The sequence below is a fragment of the Passer montanus genome, unplaced genomic scaffold, assembly GCF_014805655.1.
Source record: "Passer montanus isolate IOZ18808 unplaced genomic scaffold, ASM1480565v1 scaffold164, whole genome shotgun sequence".
NCBI classification, from domain to species: Eukaryota; Metazoa; Chordata; class Aves; order Passeriformes; family Passeridae; genus Passer; species Passer montanus.
Window position 1 is genome coordinate 159047 of NW_024363605.1, and position 20270 is coordinate 179316.

General features: G+C 34.8%; 1 protein-coding gene across 3 annotated transcripts in view; it reads left to right on the plus strand.

Annotated features, from left to right (window-relative positions):
• Nucleotides 1-17620, plus strand: part of CHD1 (chromodomain helicase DNA binding protein 1) — a 54501-nt gene extending 36881 nt beyond the window's left edge. For 2 of the 3 annotated variants that reach the window (XM_039703547.1, XM_039703549.1), the window contains 18 exons: nt 15-163; nt 399-495; nt 589-684; nt 1615-1791; nt 1959-2119; nt 3456-3497; nt 4244-4374; nt 4752-4890; nt 5629-5779; nt 6720-6842; nt 7211-7342; nt 9521-9784; nt 10189-10329; nt 12738-12916; nt 14759-14855; nt 15073-15130; nt 16066-16276; nt 16473-17620. In XM_039703547.1, coding sequence (XP_039559481.1) covers nt 15-163; nt 399-495; nt 589-684; nt 1615-1791; nt 1959-2119; nt 3456-3497; nt 4244-4374; nt 4752-4890; nt 5629-5779; nt 6720-6842; nt 7211-7342; nt 9521-9784; nt 10189-10329; nt 12738-12916; nt 14759-14855; nt 15073-15130; nt 16066-16276; nt 16473-16836 — 2712 coding nt within the window. In that variant the 3' untranslated portion in view covers nt 16837-17620. The remainder of the gene's footprint in view (nt 1-14; nt 164-398; nt 496-588; nt 685-1614; nt 1792-1958; nt 2120-3455; nt 3498-4243; nt 4375-4751; nt 4891-5628; nt 5780-6719; nt 6843-7210; nt 7343-9520; nt 9785-10188; nt 10330-12737; nt 12917-14758; nt 14856-15072; nt 15131-16065; nt 16277-16472) is intronic. The other variant, XM_039703548.1, reaches the window with a different exon arrangement.
• The last annotated feature ends 2650 nt before the right edge of the window (nt 17621-20270 follow it).

The following is a 20270-nucleotide window of genomic DNA, read 5'->3' on the forward strand; positions in this document are numbered from 1 at the left end:
TTAAATACACATAGGTTAATATTTATCGACTAGTCACAAAAGGATCAGTAGAAGAAGATATTCTTGAACGAGCTAAGAAAAAGATGGTGTTAGATCATTTAGTAATTCAGAGAATGGACACTACAGGGAAAACTGTGTTACATACAGGCTCTACCCCTTCAAGGTACCTTTGTGTTTGTTTCTATACCAACTTATGCTTAAGAATATTTCAATTGTAAATGAAAGGCCAAACAGAAGACACAAAGTCTTTGTAGATTTTTATTTGCATAATAAATACATATCTCAAATATATAAAGAGTTTATATTTAACAGTAGAGAAGAAAGCTTAATTGACTCATGATTAAACTTTTCCAAGCTTGTAAGTTAAAATGTTTTTCCTGAAACATCATTTATTTCAGCTCAACGCCTTTTAATAAGGAGGAGTTGTCAGCAATTTTGAAATTTGGTGCTGAGGAACTTTTTAAAGAACCTGAAGGGGAAGAACAGGAGCCTCAAGTAAGTAGTGCTTCTGGACTAGGTAGATAAAACAGCCAAAAATATGTATGAATTATTTAATTCTAAAGAGAAACTTCTTTATTTTATCTTCAGGAAATGGATATAGATGAAATATTGAAGAGGGCTGAAACTCGGGAAAATGAGCCAGGTCCATTAACTGTAGGAGATGAGTTGCTTTCGCAGTTCAAGGTATGGCTCTGTTCCCTCCTTCCTGCCAAATTATACTTCCTTTTTGAAACAGTAGTATTCCTATTCTATGTATCTATCTCTTAATTCTTCAGAAATAGATGCCTCAGTAAGTCAGCTCTGTATCACTTCCTGGTTTCTGCCTATACCTCATACCTTACCATCAGTATAAACAATTAGAAATATATTATGTATTTTGATAATAAAATGAGATGTATTTATGAATGTGTTAATTATTAGAATTTTAATTTTGTGTTTTATTTACTGTTTTTGTTATTAAAGAGCTATAGTATCAATAAATGCAATGTGTTCTTTGTGTTTCTTTGCTGATCATTTCTCCAAGTTGCTTTTAGCCACAAAGTAAACTTGGAATGCCAGGTATTTTTAAGTGTTATCAGTTAAAAATATTATGTGTGAAAAAAAATATAGTGCAGAGCATGATACGTTTGTTTAGTTCAGGAAATTATTAAATAGCTCTCCTGCTGATCACTAATTCAGCATATTTTGATATCTGCATTGTATTAATGTTTGATTAATTTTATATTATTATAGTTTCACATTAAATCAGGCATTTAAATACTGATAGCCCTGTTTTGAAGGAAGTTAAATCACAGTCACAGAGGTGTGAGGGGTGCGATTCTCCTTGTATCTCTTCTTAGCCCATGCTGAAAGGAGTCTGTCTTTCCTAAATTAATAAAAGTACTTTCATTAGACACTGTTTCATGAAACATTTTGCATTTATAAATTTAATATATATATCTTATAAAACAGTAGCATATATATAAATAGATAAAATATGTAAATATTATATGTATAAATGCATAAAATATGGGATCTGTAACCTTTTTTTCGTTAAATAGTAGTTAATTAGGTTTTTTTTTTAATTATGTCATGTATTGATTTGATGAAAATGTATATGTTTTGATGTACAAGGTGGCCAACTTCTCCAATATGGATGAAGACGATATTGAGTTGGAACCAGAAAGAAATTCAAGAAATTGGGAAGAAATCATTCCGGAGGTCCAGAGGCGAAGAATAGAAGAGGAGGAAAGACAAAAAGAGCTTGAAGAAATATACATGCTTCCAAGAATGAGAAACTGTGCAAAACAGGTGTCTCTTGGTTTTGACTGAATTGTAGTTCTGTGTTGCTTTTGGTGTAGTTTGTTGCTTTTGGGGTTTGGGGTTTTTTTTCCCTTTTCTGAACACATTTTTTGACAGAGCAGGTAAAACTTAATTATATTTGTTACTTACATAGCTTGCTTGCTCTGGAATTCCAGATTAGCTTCAATGGCAGCGAAGGGAGACGCAGTAGGAGTAGAAGATACTCTGGATCTGATAGTGACTCCATCTCAGAAAGAAAAAGGCCAAAAAAACGTGGAAGACCACGAACTATTCCTCGAGAAAATATTAAAGGATTTAGTGATGCAGAGATAAGGCGGTAAGATATCGGAGGACATGCATATTTAAAGGAACAAGAAATTATTATTCTTTTTATTAATAATATTATTAATCTGGAAACTACAGCTGGTAGTCTGTTTTCCCTGAAGTTGTTTGAAATCTTTTTATTCTAGACATTTATTGTTTCTACCTTGTGGTGCTGACATAGTGAACTGCTATAGCAAGAATTTGAACCCATTTTAATGAGGTATAAAATTAAGTTTGAAAAATATGCGTGATTGGTTTAATTTTTTTAATTCCTGCAGCCTATGAAGGCAGTAATTTCACTGAATAATTACTGACAGTGATTTTACGAGGGATGAACTTTCCTTTAAAAATAAACAAGCAAAATGATCTGGTTTCCACCAATTTATCTAAAACCTGCGGTGTTCAGAGACTGTGTTACATCTGTTTGGTGACAAATGAAATTATTTGATTGGATTTTGTGTTCTTTTTAAACTTCTTGGCACTATAATTGAATTGTTACATCCTGGTTTTTTAAAATTAAGAAAATATAAAATTCTGTTTGAAACTTGTATTATCATTGGTCCCTTCTGTATATGTTAAATATTTGCTGAAGTATTGTTTTGGTAGGAGGGGGACGAATTCTTTTGGTTAGCATTTCTGGTTTTGTGAAATGCTACTTTGCTTCTGAAATTGAAGTATGCATGTTTCCCTCAATTGCTGTAAAGTCTTCAGAGTATTTTTTTAGAGGAATAACATCAAAGATCCGTTTTGGCTTTCTGTCTCATCTGACAGCAAGGCAAATTGGTACTTTTTTTTAAGGCTATTCTTGTGCTTGGGCAAGCAATTTTGTTGTTGAGGAAGTTTTCTTTCTTCTTCTTTCTTTTTTTTTTTTGTCAATTAAGAAAAAACTATATTTAATTTCCTTTCTCCTCCACGTATCTCCAGTTTCTTTCCATTGCTTAGATATTTGAACAGAGAGTATCTTTTATATCATTTTCCTAAATCTTCCAATTACCTGTTGGAGATTGGTCTTTTTAGTAACCATATAACTATACCTAACATGATATCTGAAATCTTCATTTACTGTGAATCCACATTCAGTTTTCATTTTTAGATACATACAGCTGCAGAATCTTGTGAAATTAATAAAGTGATTTCTGAAATAAATTATATCTTTTATTGTTTTATTTATAAAACTGATTTTATTTGAGTTATCTGAGTGTATGAAGCTGCTCTACTCTCTCTATCCTTTTATCCCCCATTGTCCACATAGCATTATACTAAGATTTACAATTGTATCAGTGCAACTTCAAAACAAATGCTATTTGTTAAGCATATATTTAAATGGTAAAATTATTTTCTGTTATTAGGTTTATCAAGAGTTACAAGAAATTTGGTGGCCCTCTTGAGAGGTAAAGTTGTTTGATTATTATTTGTGTGGCGACTTGGAATCTCTTTTATAGAAGTTGGAATGTACCATGGAACTTTAGGCAGTAGGGGGAGTACATCATCTTGAATATACTGTGACTTGAGTGTAGTATCTTGCATTTCTTCATGTATGTGTGCAGACAGCCACACAACAGACTGCCATTTGGAGGAATACTTCTTTCATATTTATCTGCTGACTTGTTTACTCTTCAGTGGTGATAATCATTCACTTGTCATGTTTGATAAGCCTGTTGAAAGCCTATCAGTTTATTCACTCTGTCAAAGTTAGTTTTGTATTTTACATATTGTCAATTGTAACTTTTAAGCTTCTTTCATTTCAAGCTTTCATTTCAAGAGCTTTCATTTCAAGCTCTTCTAAGAAAAACTTCCCATCCGTAAAAATATTAATCCTTAGAAATATTTATAGTGCATCTGATCATATGTTATATATATGTATGCATGATTTAATGATTAATTTTATTTTCTAAAGAAGTGTACAATAATTTAACACAAGGGTTAGGGTTCTTTACAGTTCTTGTTTTATTGTCCTCATACCAATCATTAAGGTTATTTTTCCTTTGTTCAAAATTGTACACCAAATAGAAACCACAGCTGACTGCTAACTTATGTAATCATATATTTTGTTTTGAAGTTTGAAGGAATAATTTCTGCCAAAATCACAACTGCCAAGTTTTCAGAGTTACAAAAGTGAATCTTTTTTTTATTTCAGGTTAGATGCTGTAGCTAGAGATGCTGAGTTAGTTGATAAATCAGAGACAGATCTCAGACGTTTGGGAGAGCTTGTACATAATGGATGCATTAAAGCCTTAAAGGACAATTCATCTGGACAAGAAAGAGCAGGTACAGTATTCAGGGGGCTTGAGGGGACAGTGAAAAATGACAAGAAAAATTAATTACTCTGATTATAACAGAAAACAATTCTGTTAGGAAATACGAACAAAAATGTTAGGGTGCATACAGGATAATTTTAAAAAACCCAGAGTTTTAGAAAGGTGACTTTCCCCCCTTCTGTGTATGACTTACCACTGGAAAATGAAATGGATTTTTGATTTGCTGTGAAATTTGGATGTACCCCTGTTATGTAGGGACTTAAATTCTGAAGCACTTAATTAAATCATTTGGTCAAGAGAAGGTGATGTGATATAATTGTTTTCTTACATTTTTCTGATGTTATTTGTAAAGGTAAATATTTTAATAGTGTTGTCATTTATTTTAAGGAGGTAGACTTGGTAAGGTTAAAGGCCCAACATTCCGAATCTCAGGAGTGCAAGTAAATGCAAAGTTAGTCATTTCTCATGAAGAAGAGTTGGCACCATTGCACAAATCCATTCCTTCAGATCCAGAAGAAAGAAAAAGGTACTGATTTTTGCATATTTTTAAGGAAGTAGTAATACAGAAAACTTCTCAGGTTTTTTTTGTTGGTTTTTTTTTATTTTTTTGCAACTGTGATTCGAACACTATTAAAAGCATTGTCCCTCTATTCCCTTTAAGTACTGGCAGCAGTAATCTGCTCCACAGCTGTACTTTGCTTTTTTTTTCTTCCTTTGCCACAGAAGCCGGTAACAGCTTTAACTTGCCAATTGTATTCACTATGAACTGTGTTGATTTAGGATTAATAATAATTAGTCCTAATAATAATTAGGACTAGAATTCAGGCTTGCTGAGGAGCTAAATGTGTCATCTCTGCTTGAGAGGAGTATCAAAGTGCAACAGTAGTTGTTCCTACCCTCTAAACTTGCCACCTTGTGTATTGCAGTTTCTAAACTATCCACTTAGAACACTTGGATGATAATTTTTGCTTTTATTCGTGTCTAGCCAATTCTGTCACACAGCTCATGGCTACAGACAGGTATCTGTTCTTCATATTTTAGTCTTAATCAGCTTTAAAGCACATTCCAGTGCTGATTTCAATTACTATTTTATAGAAATACTAAGAAAATATTATTATAAATATTTGGATTAATTTCTTAAATTTACCAGCATCTCAGCAGAGAAAATAAATCTAGTTACATTACCTTTAGTATGTTCTCTTTCCCCTCACTAAATTTCAGATGTAAAAATCATATCTTTTTCTTTATGATATATTTCTTCTAGATACATCATCCCATGTCACACTAAGGCTGCTCATTTTGATATAGATTGGGGTAAGGAAGATGACTCCAATTTGTTGATAGGCATCTATGAATATGGTTATGGCAGCTGGGAAATGATAAAAATGGATCCTGATCTCAGTTTGACACAGAAGGTATGTCATCTACAATAGTTTATCAAGGACTGTTTGCTTAGGTATTGACGCTGCTAAGTAGTGTTACTGAAAGAACTTATTTATGGTGAATGAATTGTAGAAACATTATATGTCAGTTGTACTTCATACATAATTCATATCCTTCTCCTGGTATAGTACTAGATTTTGGGGTCTTGAGTATTTATTTTGAAGCATGCAGTCTTGCAGTCAGTTATGTTTTCATATTCTCACGTGGTTGGTCTTGTGTCATTTGATTTTTTTTTCAGTTGTTTCCTTCTTTACTTCAGATGTTCTGGTTTTGTTTCTCCATCCCTGCTTAATCCCCAGGTTCTTCAGTTGAAATTGTCTTCCACTCTGAACATTGAGAGTAGCTGTACTAGAATTAGTGCGATAACTTCTTAGCAATAGTGAGCAGCAGAAACTGAGGAAAAGCCTGGGGTGAAGTAAACTTTGTGACAGTGCTAACAAGCTATAGCTTTGGGATTTGAAAAGCCAGGTTTCTGTCAAAATTTGCTTAGTAATGATTCCTACTCCTGCCTTCCATTAATTTGTCTGGCTTTTGAAACCATGTATTTGTATTCTTGGCAGCTGCATTTAGACAATGAATGAATCAGAGCCGGGGAGACCATAATTTCTTAGATGAAATATCAGAGTGGAGACAGAAATCTGAGGCTGGTTTCTTGAGCTGGTTTAAACCCTGAGGCAATTTCCAAGACGCTGCTTTCCAAGCATTGTTGCAGTCAAAGCATTGGTTGCTTGCATTGGTTTCATTGGAGAGAAATGAAAACTTTTATGAAATTCTCCTTTTCTTCAAACATTCTGATGTATTTACTAGGTATAGTTGGAGTGGATTGTTTACCACATCCTTTTGTGCAGCTTTTTCTGTTCTGTGTGCTCCAGGCTAACATCTGAAGTTGATAATCTTCTATTTTCTCCTCAGATTTTGCCTGATGATCCAGATAAGAAACCCCAGGCAAAGCAGTTACAGACCCGTGCAGACTACCTCATTAAATTACTGAATAAAGACCTTGCGAGGAAGGAAGCACAAAGGCTTGCTGGAGCAGTAAGTAAAATGTAGCATTCATTAGTAAGGTAAAACAGTATGGTTATTGGCATGTCATCTGATCCTTTTCATTTTTGGTTCTGCACTTTTTATTTGTGTAGTATTACTCTATTCCTAATTGTGGAACATAAGACAAACTCAGGATATTAATTGCAAGTTTCATATTCTATTATTCTCTTATTATTTGTGTGTATTCTATACTGTTGCACTATGCTCTGTCTCCAGTCCTGAGTAAAGTGGTGGTCATTAGTGGCAATAAATAAAATAAAAGGAACCCTCTCTTTAATGTAAAACCAAATCTTATTTTGCAAATATAGTGCAAGGATGCTTGTCAGTTGACATGGTTAAAGAGATCAATTTGCATTCAGGGCAACTCAAAGAGGAGGAAAACAAGAACTAAGAAGAATAAGGTGCTGAAGGCTGCAAAATTAAAAGAAGAAATAAAAAGTGATTCTTCACAACCCTCAGAAAAATCTGATGAAGATGATGAGAATAACAAGGTGAGTATCTTTCACACAGTAAAGATACTCACCATACATTCTGTTGTTCCTGTTAGTATCAATTTGTATTTCATCTTCTGCTCATTTTAATAAAATTAAAACACCTGAATGTCATCCTTTTCCTGTGGCCACTACAACTGATGTTGCATCACTACAAGAACTTGGAAGACTGTATCTATTTCAGTTTAATGATAAACTAATAAGGAATTATGAGTTTTCCAAATAGTTATTAAAATATTATAGTCTGATTACTACTGACGTTGCTCAGTTTCAACATTTTTTTAAAGCATTGACCCTGTATTTGCTGGAATTGCAAATCACAGTTGTAAAACTACTGGATTTTGCTCATGTGTTACTACTACTGGTAATGATTCTTAAGGTAAAGGCTTTTTTACTGAGGCTGAGAAAAATGTCGTCAAGCTCAATTAGAATGCATAGCATAAAAAATTGTATTTCAAGATTTGCATATGAATGCTCATGTATACATCATTGGTTTCATTTTTCAGAAAGACTAACCTTGTTGGGTTTTTTTACTTATGATTATTAATTTTGGTATTATGCTTTTGTTGTGTCTTTTAATTTTTGTTGTTTCTCACATGGCAAAATCACTATACATAAAAATTTGGATAAAATTTAGGGTCATGTCACAGCTAATTTGAAAGCAGTTGAAATAAGTCACTGCAATTCTATAATCAATAAAATACTCTCTACGTGTTTTAAGCAAACAGTAACAAGCCATTCTTCTATAATTACTTATGGGAATACATAGTTAAAGTTATCATTAGAAAGGCCATGATAAATCTATGAAAAAATAGTAATTTTTAATCACTCTTTCAGTGTATGTATTTAAATTGTACTATAAAGAATAAAATGTGAAGCCAGCAATAAATAAAAGAATCAGTGTAGACTGCGTTGTGTTTATAGATATGATAATCTGCCTGGAACATAAGACTTAAGACCTGTAAATGTTGCCACAGTTCCCAGTATATTAATGGGGACAACTGGACCCTAAAACTAAGCAAATTAATTGTTCAGACTACTTTAAAAATGAGTGTTAGTCTTCACCTCCCTTCAAAAGAGAAGAAATTGCCATCAGTTGATGGACTTAATGATGTTTTGGGAAACTGTCTAGAATACTGTGCTCTCTGTTAACAACAGGTACTCATCACTTCAGTACTTTTGGTCACTGAATAACAATTGCATTTCTGAAAACTGGACTGTATATTACAACCTTCCTAAATTACTGGCTTTAGCTACTTCGATTCCATACTGTGTGCAGCATTTAAAACTTACCTATTCTACTGCTAGAATTAACAAGAAAGTTTTGAAATCATTGGATTTTTGCTAGAAAGTTTCCATGATACCTAACACTAAAACCTAGCCCTGGTCGAGCTCATAATTTCCTACTTCTACTAAGTAACTTGTTCAGTTCAAGTACTAGACAGTCTTTCATCTGTTTTTATGCAACGGATAAGCGGTTTCTGTATGTGCCTTTCTGGTATGTTAAAATAAATTCAAATACATCTGTGTTGCAATAATACTTTATAGTGTTTTTCTGTGTCTGAAAAAGTATTAGTTTTGATCTCAAGCCTTCTCAGTGAATATTATAATAGAGTAGTGAGTAATACTTTGTTCACCTCCAAACAGTTAAATAGGCACATAACAGAGAGTCTGTAATTAAAGATTTTTTTAAAGCCTAGTAAATTGAACAGTTTTGGAAAAGAGAAAGTTGGTATTCTGTTACCTTCTCCAGTGAGTGTTTAATATGGGACTGGGACAAAGCTAATTAGATCAGAGGTCTTCTAACATCTCCCATCACTTGACTGTCTTGGCTGATCAGGTCAGTTTTGCAAGACCATAGTTCCTTTTAGATTTCACTTCTTGAGTCTAACCGCCTTTAAAGGGACCAAATTCAAACTTCATTCCAAGTTAACTGGATGCAATTTCTCATGCCCACTTCCTCTGCCAGTCAGTACTTGCTTTGTCGCATCAAGGAAGTGAGTGCATAGCTCTCATATTTCTTTACCAACTGCCATCAGTTCTATTTAAGAGGCGATTTGATAAGTCTATGTCCAGAAATAAAAAGTTCACAGATAAAAAGTGTTTTAATCTGATAGTTGAAAAACCTGTATAGATAGGAACGCAGTTTGATGTGACATATATGTTTGCATATTGCAGGATGAGATTGTTTCAGTGAAACATCTGCATAAAAAATGTAAAGCAGAAAAAGAAAATGAAGAAAAGCCTGAGTCAGATACTGGTATAAAGAAGGAAGCTGAAGAAAAAAGAGAGACAAAAGAAAAGGAAAATAAGAGGGATTTGAAAAGGGAGAAAAAAGAAAAAGAGGATAAGAAAGAATTAAAAGAGAAGGATATTAAAGAAAAGAGAGAAAACAAAGTAAAAGAATCCACACAGAAAGAAAAAGAAGTAAAGGAAGAGAAGGTAACTAGGTTTACTTATCTTACATAATGCTAGAGAGGGCCACCGGGTTTATGTGAATTATTTTGAGATGAAAAAGTATTGTGGATCTGATTAGTTGTCATTTCATTGAAGTATTTTATGTTATTTGAAGCTTTATTTTTACTGCCTGAAATCACTAGGACAGGCATTTGAAATAGGGAAGTACATCTTCAGTGATATAGCTCTTAATTGGACTGAATGTGTACAAAAATTTCTTTTTTTCCATTTTCTTTTTCCATGTCACAGAGAAAGTAAAATGTACTGTCACTCAATGTCAGATTTTATTCTTATATATTGAAGAGAATGCAGTAGTTATGGGGATTGTCATGTTATAATTGCAGAACCAAAATAAAATGTACTTAAATATTTTTGTATCTTGTTCTTAGGTAAATGAAATCAAATCCGAAAATAAGGAAAAAGCTAAAAAAATTCCATTGCTGGACACTCCAGTTCATATTACTGCATCTAGTGAACCAGTTCCTATATCAGAAGAATCTGAAGAGCTAGATCAGAAAACTTTTAGTGTGGTAAGTCACCTTTTAATAAATTAGTGTGTATACTTAATAGTCTAAATGAGGACAGTTTGGTGGTATTCTTGATAATGCTTGTGTTACTTAGCACAGTAACACAAGTGATCTTATGCTATGTCTCAGGTCAATGAATGTTATTGACAGTGTACTGAAGTGATTTTTGACTCTGTTCTGGCAGTTTTATTTTGGATTTTTGCTGTATATATGCAAGATAGTAGACAAACCTACTCAATAGTTTGTAGGATTAATAGGTTGAGAATATAAACTCTAAAGATTTATCCTCAAGAATCACTTGTATATCCTGCCTCTTTAGAGCAGATGTGAATGAATGTAATTGGAATTGATGGAGTCTTTGGCTTCATCATATAATATGTTTTTCTTCTTTGTAAGATAGCAAGAAAAACTAGGATTCAGCACTTCTCTTCTGAAGTATTGCAAACTTAGTTAGTAAGCACATGAAGAAGCAATGCTAAAGTGCTTAGAAATATCTTGCTAATGTAATGTCTCTGACACCAGAAGAATTTTGTTTAATCACAACTGCTTACAAGAATAGAATTAACATTTGAGAAAAATGTATATGCAAAATTTATGTGAAGTTTTATAGGGTTGAGGCCCATGAAAAAGTATCAGTGAGTTACTTTGAACAGCTGTGGTTGTTTTATCATTCAGATTTCAACAGCTGTATTTTTGTCTGCCAGGTCTGTTGGGTGTATTGTGGGTGCTGGCGGTGAGAGCACCACTAGGATTCTTATGAGTATGGGAGTTACTGTCCATGGGTTTATTCTTAACTCACCTGTGATTTTCAGCGTGGGCCTTGAGTGATTCAAGTGGATATGTCAGTGTGGCTAATGACAGAAAATAATTTGATTTCCATGTGCAGTTAAATGTTTCCGATCACTTCTCTGTTTAAGAATTGCACTCTGTAAGCTGTCTTTTTAAAAACTAATTTAATCTGTGGTGAGTTTAATATGTAAACCAGATGCTTAATTACTTAGTGGCATGAGATGGCAATGGAACAGCTTACCCAGTTTTTCTGAGCTGTCCCTAGATGCTTACCTGGTAATGGTGATATTCCATTTCATTCCATTCCAGGTATTTGTTTGGTTTTTCTAGGTTTGGTAGCATTTAGCGAGGGGGAATGGGGGAAGGAGGTGATTGGTGTTTATCATTATGCCGTGGTCAGGTGCAGTCTAATTAAACATAGTAAATGGCACTGTCAAATGGAGATGTTGTTCAGGTTTAATTGACAGTAACCTTGATGACAAGGAGGATATTCCAGTCATGGGTACCATGCTATTGGAGTTCAATGTATGATTAAGCAAGTGCCTGCAATTTAAACCATGCCAACTGGTTTTATCTGGATTTAATATTAAAACATTGGATTCAAAATACAAAAATTCAAGAATGCACAACCTTTATCTGTGGCTAGTCTAGGCATTCCCTGTGGCCACATCTCACATGCTGTCTTCAGTTCTGGGCCCCTCAGTTCAGAAAGGACATTTTGGTGCTGAAGCAAGTCCAGAGAAGGGAATGGAGCTGGAGAAGGGTCAGGAGCACAAGTCTTACAAAGAGTGGCTGAGGGAGGTGGGGTTTTTGAGCCCAGAGAGAATCAGGGGAGACTTTACCACACCCTATAGCTGCCTGATAGCAGGTTGTAGCCAGGTAGGGAGCATGTCTTTTCTCAGGGAACCAGTGACAGGACAAGGAGAAACGGCCCCAAATTGTTTCAGTGAAGGTTTATGTTGCATGTAAGGAAAGATTTCTTCAGTGGAAGAGTGGTTAAGCAGTAAACAGTCTGCTCAGGGAGGAAATAGAGTCACTATGCCTGGAGGTGTTCAAAAGAACAAGTGATGTGGGACTTGATATAGTTCAGTTGGGATGGTGGTGTTCAGTCAAAGGTTGGATTTCATGATCTTGGAGGTTGTTTCCAACCTTTATGGTGCTATATGCAAACCAGCTTTCTTCTAGGTAGCATAACTTCTGCTAATATCTTCAAAGGAGTGAGGTTTAAAACTGCTCAGAGAAGCAATTTTGATCCTTTGTTGAATGCCAAGTGCAAACCCTACAACAAACCCTCTGTTGTAGGGTTTTGAACAGAAAAAAAAATGGCCTCGCAGCTATCCAGCTCCTGGTGCTTGAGATACACACATTAGCACCTTCTACAGCTTGATACATGTATTTTATAAAATCTGATGCTTTCATAGAGAAGTGAATTTCCAGTTGGATTGATAATCTTCCAAAGGGAACATGTAAAACCTTTTTAAGACCTCTGAGGAAGTCTTGTGTTTCATTTGACTTCTAACAATACTGTCTTCACCTGTGGTTATATATCACAGTAAAAGGTGGGTCATACTTAGAAAAAAAATTTTCTTTTGAATCTATACATTCCTTTTTCCATTTTACAGTGCAAAGAAAGAATGAGACCTGTCAAGGCAGCATTGAAACAGCTTGATCGACCAGAGAAGGGCCTTTCTGAAAGAGAACAGCTGGAACATACTAGACAGTGTCTTATCAAAATTGGGGATCATATTACTGAATGTCTAAAGGAGTACACAAATCCTGAACAAATTAAACAATGGAGAAAGTAAGTTATTTTCTTGGGTTTTACTTGAAAAAGGGAAATCTACAATTGCTTCCATTGAGAAGAGTAGGTTTTAGTTATTTCTCCTGTTTATTTTTCCCCCTTTCTTGTATCTTTCTGCTGTTTAAATAGGAGTCTATTAAAAGGTGATTATACATTGTTCTGATCTGTAATGGACTGACTTTAAGCCTTGATGCAGAGCCCTGAATTTTTTCCAGAGGGTGGAGACATCTCTCTGCTTAACACTGACAGTAAATGCTGGGGACTTGTCACTGTGTTTAGTCAAAACCATTCTTACCTTTAAAGATCTGGTTTTTCAACTTCAGGTCATTTTGCTTTTTTCATAATTTGTGTTGAAAATACAGTTCTAAAATAGTATTGAATGTATGATTCCAAGTTGTAGAATTCTTTCTTTTTTTTAATGTACTGTAAAATGAAATTGCATATTATGTATTAACTATTACTTGATAACAGATGTTTATCATAATGTGCTCAGGTGCACTTCAAAAGTGAGCAAAGAGTTTGCATCTATATCAGGTGACAGTATAAAAAGAACTAAGAAAAAATACTGGTCGTGTATTTCATTGATAAGTTCTTAATGCAATTTGACTTACTTTTGTTGGAATGTTCAGTTAATGTCTTTATGCTTGAAAGTACATCCTGTGATTATATATATGTATATCAAATTATTAAGTGTTGCATTTTCTTGAAGAATTCTGTTAGTGTAATATGCTTCTGCTGATTTTACTTCTTTACTTGAAAATAGTAAGGCCATCTGAGATACAAAAACAAGATCCATGTCCTAGGTCTTGGTAAATTTTTTGTTATTTTAAGTGGAAACTTGTAATAGAGCTGTTATTTATAATAATGCTGTTATATTATGTGTAGATAAATAAAATTATTTCAGCTACATTTGATAAGAAGTAGTTTATATTAAAGTTAGAATGGTCTCATTAGACACACTTGGTTTTGCCTACTTAGTCAAACTTCTGGACAGAAATTACCATGCTTAAATAATCACAGTGAAGGAGCATACTGTTGCTTTGTGAACCTCCACAATTTTTTGAACACTGTTATTCTGCAGACTTTTCTAAGCCTGCAAATTTCACGAAAAAATCAGTATTTGTTAAGAAACTTTACCTGTGATCATGGAAGAAAATTTTTCTTCAGAATTTTGGCATCTTGACAGCCAAAAAAACTTAATTCGCTCTTCTTTGGTTCCTTCAAGCACAGATTTGGCACAGATTTATTACCCTATGACTTCCATCCTCTTTCACAGCTCTTACTTGGTTTCACAAGCCTTGACCAGACTTTCAAAGTCTGTGGAAAATTTTTCTTGCTTATGGTTGAATACAGTAAGGTTTGTTGTATCAGGTGTCTTATGCTGTAAGAAATTCCATGTTTGAAAGAATTTTTACTACCTTTAGGTACGTAAATTTTTTAATTTACAGACTGGTAAATATTCAGAATTCAAACAATTTTTTAGAAGACACACACACACACACACATATATATGTGTGTGTATATAAACTGATAGCTATGTTTTAATACACATTTCACAAAAATTTAACAATTCTTATTAGTACTATTGTCCATGCACTTCACACTCTGAAGTACTTAAAATAAATACTAAAAAGTGAAAAATTGTTAAAGGAATAAATCTTTCAAATATTTCATTTGCAACTGCATAAAATTTCTTGTGCAATTTGGCAATACTGTGTAAGTTATATAGCAGGTTTACTGAAGTGGCATTCAAATAATTTCAGTCAAATCCATGTTCTGCTACATAATATAGGGAAAATAAATTTAGAGAAGAATTACAGCTTCTCTTTTCTTCTTCCTCAGAAATTTGTGGATTTTTGTCTCTAAGTTTACAGAATTTGATGCCAGAAAGCTGCACAAACTGTATAAACATGCAATCAAAAAACGTCAAGAGTCTCAGGTAATATTTTCACATTTTTTTAATACAAAAAATATATTTTAATTATTACAACTTTTATTAGATATAGAGGATTATAAAGAACATGGAAATACACTTCAAGTTGGTATTTGTGTGTGCAGTATAGTAGTCTCTTTTGATAGGGTATTTTTCTAATGTAGTCAAATGAACTTTGGGATTTACCAGTAAGTACGTTTACCAGTGTACTTGTCTTTTTTAGCAACACAACGATCAGAATATTAGTGGTCATGTGAATGCACATGTAATTAGAAATCCAGGTAAGAAACTTTTAAGTATATTCTTGCATTAAATACCTTAAGTATTCCTGTTTATTTAATTTCACACATCTTCTGGGTCTGTTTTCCACGCAGTTAAGTACCACATTTATAGACTAATTCTAAAAGCTTCACTAATTTGCTGGTGATATCCAGCAGAGTGCAGAGTGAAGCTGGTACTTACCAGGTTATTTGAGCGTCCTTTAAAAAAACAATTCTTATGTTAAATTTTGGAGTGGGCAAGAGGTTTATTTAAAACCTGTAAGCTTCTCAGAAAATCTGAGAGTGTAGCTGTCACAGTATCACTATGGTGAAAGAAGGAAGTTTATTAGTCGCAGTTTGACAGGGGCTGTCACAGTCATTAGTTACAGGGGTTGTCTTTTACTGTTGTCAGTAACACTGATTTTTCCCCCCACATGTTCCCACAGCTGCCTTTTTGTATGTAGTGCTTTATTTAACCTTGTATTACTGAGCTTCCAAGTATATTGTCATGGAATTAAAAGCAACAATCAGGAATTTTAGGAATATCACTGAAATTTTTTTTTGCTAACAAGGTGTTTCTTTAAAACTGTTACTCATACTAAGTCTGTCCCTTCTTAGAGAGGAAGTTGCTGCCATTCTATCTAAAATTGCTCTACTGAAGGTACCCTCTACTCACTGCCCATTTGGACACTCAGCTTCATAGACTGGATGGAGAAGTTGAGAAGTTCAGTTTCCAAGTCCTATGCATCTACATTCTAGCTTGCTTTCCTCTTAAATCTAAGATTTTCTTCTGTTCACTGGCATTAGTGCATTTGATTTTCAACTATTTAGATCTTGTTTCTTTTAAATTATGTCCATTTCCTACTGGTTTACAGCTGACAGGTAAAAGTGCTGTTTGAATTAGGTAAAGTAAAAATATTATGGTATTTCCTTTTAACCTCTGCTTTATTACACAGATGTGGAAAGACTTAAGGAGAATACAAACCATGATGACAGTAGCAGGGACAGCTATTCCTCTGATAGACATCCGTCACAATACCATGATCATCATAAGGACAGGTATCAGGGAGATGCTTACAAGAAAAATGACTCCAGGAAAAGGCCCTATTCAGCCTTCAGTAATGGAAAAGATCACAGAGACTGGGATCACTACAAACAAGACAGCAGGTGAGCAATTGTGAAATCTGGTCAGAATTCCTTTGTAATTTTGTAGTTGTGCTTGTAGGAAGCACCAAACAATCTTTTCTGAGTAACACAAAATTACAACAATGATCTTTCTCTAATGCAGTTCTGTCAGTTTTACATAATTGTGGCTCTTGATGTGTTACCGTAACTCTAATACAAATAAGTTCTTATTTTTTAGATACTACAGTGATAGTAAACATAGGAAGTTAGATGACTACAGGAGCAGAGATCACAGGTCAAGCCTGGAAGGGAATCTAAAAGACAGCCGGGTTCATTTGGATCACCGTTCCCATTCAGACCACAGGATACATTCAGATCACCGCTCCTCTTCCGAGTATAGCCATCATAAATCTCCCAGAGATTATAGGTACCACTCAGACTGGCAAATGGACCACAGAGCTTCAGGTAGTGGCCCAAGGTCACCACTAGATCAGAGGTCTCCTTATGGTTCAAGATCTCCCCTTGGTCACAGATCTCCATTTGAACATTCTTCAGATCACAAAAGTACACCTGAACATACATGGAGTAGCCGGAAAACATAACAAAGACTGATATTTTAGCCTGGACCTTCTTTTAGCCATATACAGTAAATTAACACAGTAATTGCCTTACATGACTTGAAAGATACAGATGGGATATTCTATCAGTAGCAGTATTGTTACTTCTTTCCAGGATGCAAGGTCTATTATCCCAACAGAAGAAAAATATTTTTGTATTTAAAGTTTATGCTGCACTGTGCTGCAAATGCTGTGGCACTTCTTTTTAAGAAATGGAAGATGTTTACTTTTACAGGGACCTCAACACTGCCCATTTCAGACTGGATCGTAGTATAACACTCTTCATGTCAAAGTGGTTTGAGGCTGATAATGTTTTAAGTTATGTTTGTAAATGAACTTTTAAACACTGACCTGTGCTCATATTTCAGGAGGGAATGGGGAGAATAATTTTTTTTCTTAGTAAAGAGCTCTCAAGGACTTTGTTCACTTTCCAAAGCTACTTGTTTACACTGTACACTGCGACCACCTTGCCGCTTTTCATCACAAGCTTGAATATTTAAATTCTGTACCTATAACTGTAAAATAGTTGGGATTTCTCCTGTTTGTGATCAGTTACAATGCCTTTTTACAAAACAAACAAAAAAAAATAAAAAAGCGAAACACAAACTAATGGCTGTAAATTGTTGTAAATTTATTAAATGAGCTTTTTCCCCCCTCAGGCTTTTTTTGACTGTTCCTTTCCCCACCAACTCAGGACTACTTGTCACAGTTATGAAACAAAATCAGTGTACATATATGTTTCAATAAAAGATTTTGATGGAGTCACTATTCAGAATGTAAAAATGGGGAAGGGGAATTTTACTGCATTTAGTGGTCCCTTTTTTGATACTTTAGATACATGTTTTGGTTTGTGGTTTTGTGGGGGTTTTTAGGTTTTGTTTTGTTTAGTTTTGTTGGTTTTGTTTTTTTGTTGTTAGGCTGGTAGGGTTTGTGTGTGTTTGTTTTGGTGGGGTTTTTTTGTTGTTTGTTTGGGGTCTGGGCTTTTTTGGTGGGGGAGAGGTTATTTTTTCTGTATTAAGCTGTCAGTGTTGTGATTGTTTGTAATGAAATGGTAAGAAATATCTAGCTAAACTGTGCTCTGGAAAGCTTTTCAGGTGCATTGGTTTTAAAGGAGGTGTGTCAAATACCTGAACAGTTCAGTATCCAAATCAATCAAAATTAATTGTAAATTCATATGTTCCCTCTTCATAATGGGCAATAATGTCAAATGTGCTATGCAGGTAGTTAATATTTTAGAATATTTGAATTACGACTTTATTGACAGAATTGTTACAATGCACACTGATTGTACATAGATAACTTCTATCTGACAAATTAAATTTAAACTAAAAGGACATGTGGGTCTTTTAGTTTTCTGCTGTGTTTTTCTATACTGTGTTATTTTCCCCCAAGTTTAGCATAAAAACATTAAAAATACTGAATTTTATTCCTGCTGATAAGTAGAGAAGGTACCTGGCCTGGCATCAGGTGGCAGGAGCTGCATCTCCTGCTGCAGTTTTTCTCTGTTCCTGCAATATGGAGTATTTTTTCCCATTAAGCAGGTCTATATGGAAGCATTTCCATAGAACCACGATCTGTCCACACAATATGTCTAAGGATCTTACTATAGGCACAGTTGCTGCACATTAAGTAGTTGCTGCTCATTTATTGTAGGCTGGGACTTGGTTAATTAACGCTTCTTCATTTCTTAACTTTTCATCTTGACAGGAGCTGAGGGGTTTGAGTGGTTCTGTTTTCAAGCTTGATTTTTGAACAGTGTTTAGGCAGCAAGAGTCTGATAAGGTTGTTCATGTGTACCATGCACATTCCACTTCTAAGGGTGGAATTGCAGAAGTTGGATCATCTCCAGCCATGGACACAATTCTTCCTGGCTGGGAACCATACAACTGTATCCTAGAGCACAGGCAGACAGGGTATTCCTACTGAGCCTGGTTCTCCATGAGTGTGGCTGTGGTACAACACTGCGGCCTCGCATGACATGATTGGTCTACACTTTCACCAAAGGTACTTCAGATCTCTGAAATCCTTGATGGCTTTGATGATGTCAGTCTTTGGGAATTAGTCTCATTATGCTTTGTAACTATAACTTAGTCATATTTACAGATACACAGGCCACATTTGCAATAGTTTAATTTTTTCCCCTCTGGTTTCCATTACTTTGTAAGTATTTGAAGTTAGATGAAGGAAATTATCTTCAGTGCTGCTGATGCCTGTTATGCTGTATCTTTTCAATACCATATCCTCTGCAAATGAACCATTTATCATTCAGTCTAAATGTAGATTTGATCCTTCTTTTGCTCATTTTTAATGAAAAGTCTTCAAGGAGTGTGTCCAGTTCTGAAGCATCTGTCAGATACTAAGGTTGGCTGTCAAAGATTTTGGGAAGTACGAATTCTGAGGACTGCAAGAAAAGTCCTCAGGTGGTTAGTGATAAAGGCTTTAGGCATTTCGTCTACCATGCATGGAAGTCTAAGACTTCCATCTTAATCCTGTTACATATTTCTAGTCTACCATTCCCACTACTACCCAAAAAAAGTAGATTCTTGCTAAGTATTAAAAAGCAGATTAAAAACTGTATTAGAACTCTTAAAGTTTTAGGGACAGAGAAATGCATATGCTGGTTGCTGTTGTCAAGAGTGATGATATGATCATCATTTACCTGATCACAGTTGCTCTATGTTTTTTCCCATTTTGATCCTCCATGTCATGGTATCTGAGCAGCATTCAGACAGTTGCTGGTTTCTGAGAGTCACTACAATCAGCAGGACTTGCAAAAGACTCAGGTACCACTCACTGAAGGATTGGCAGTTCCTGCAGTGTTAACGTGACACTCCTATGAAAGGAGTGTGCCCCGGACCTCCCTTTGAGACGCCAACTCCCTAGGATAAGGATCTTTGATGCCCTTTTGAAGTTGATTGGCTTGTTTTATCCCTGTTTGATAGTTTGTCATCCACGGACATATCTTGTCAGTTTCACAGCCCTAATGCAGGGCTCCACTTACAATATAAAATCCCAGGGAAATACTCTTGTAACCATGATATTTTATGAAAAATCCTTTCCTAGGATTTTTCCCCTCCTGAGGAGTTGAGGGCCTCAGGAAAGAAATGTAAACAATAACTATCTGCTGCTGTGGAATGCAACAGGTGAATCTTCCATTGGTCCATGTGGATTGTTTTCAATTGATGACCAATCACAGGTGACCAATCACAGCCACCTGTGTTGAGGCTGTGAGCAGTCACAAGATTTTGTTATGCATTCTATTCTATTCTATTCCTGTTCTTTGTAGCCTTCCTATGATTCTTTTCTCTCTGTTCTTTTAGTATAGTTTTAATGTAGCATTTTAATACAATATATATCATAAGATAATATATCAACCTTCTGAGAAAATGGAGTCAAGCCTCATGTCTCCACACATGGGG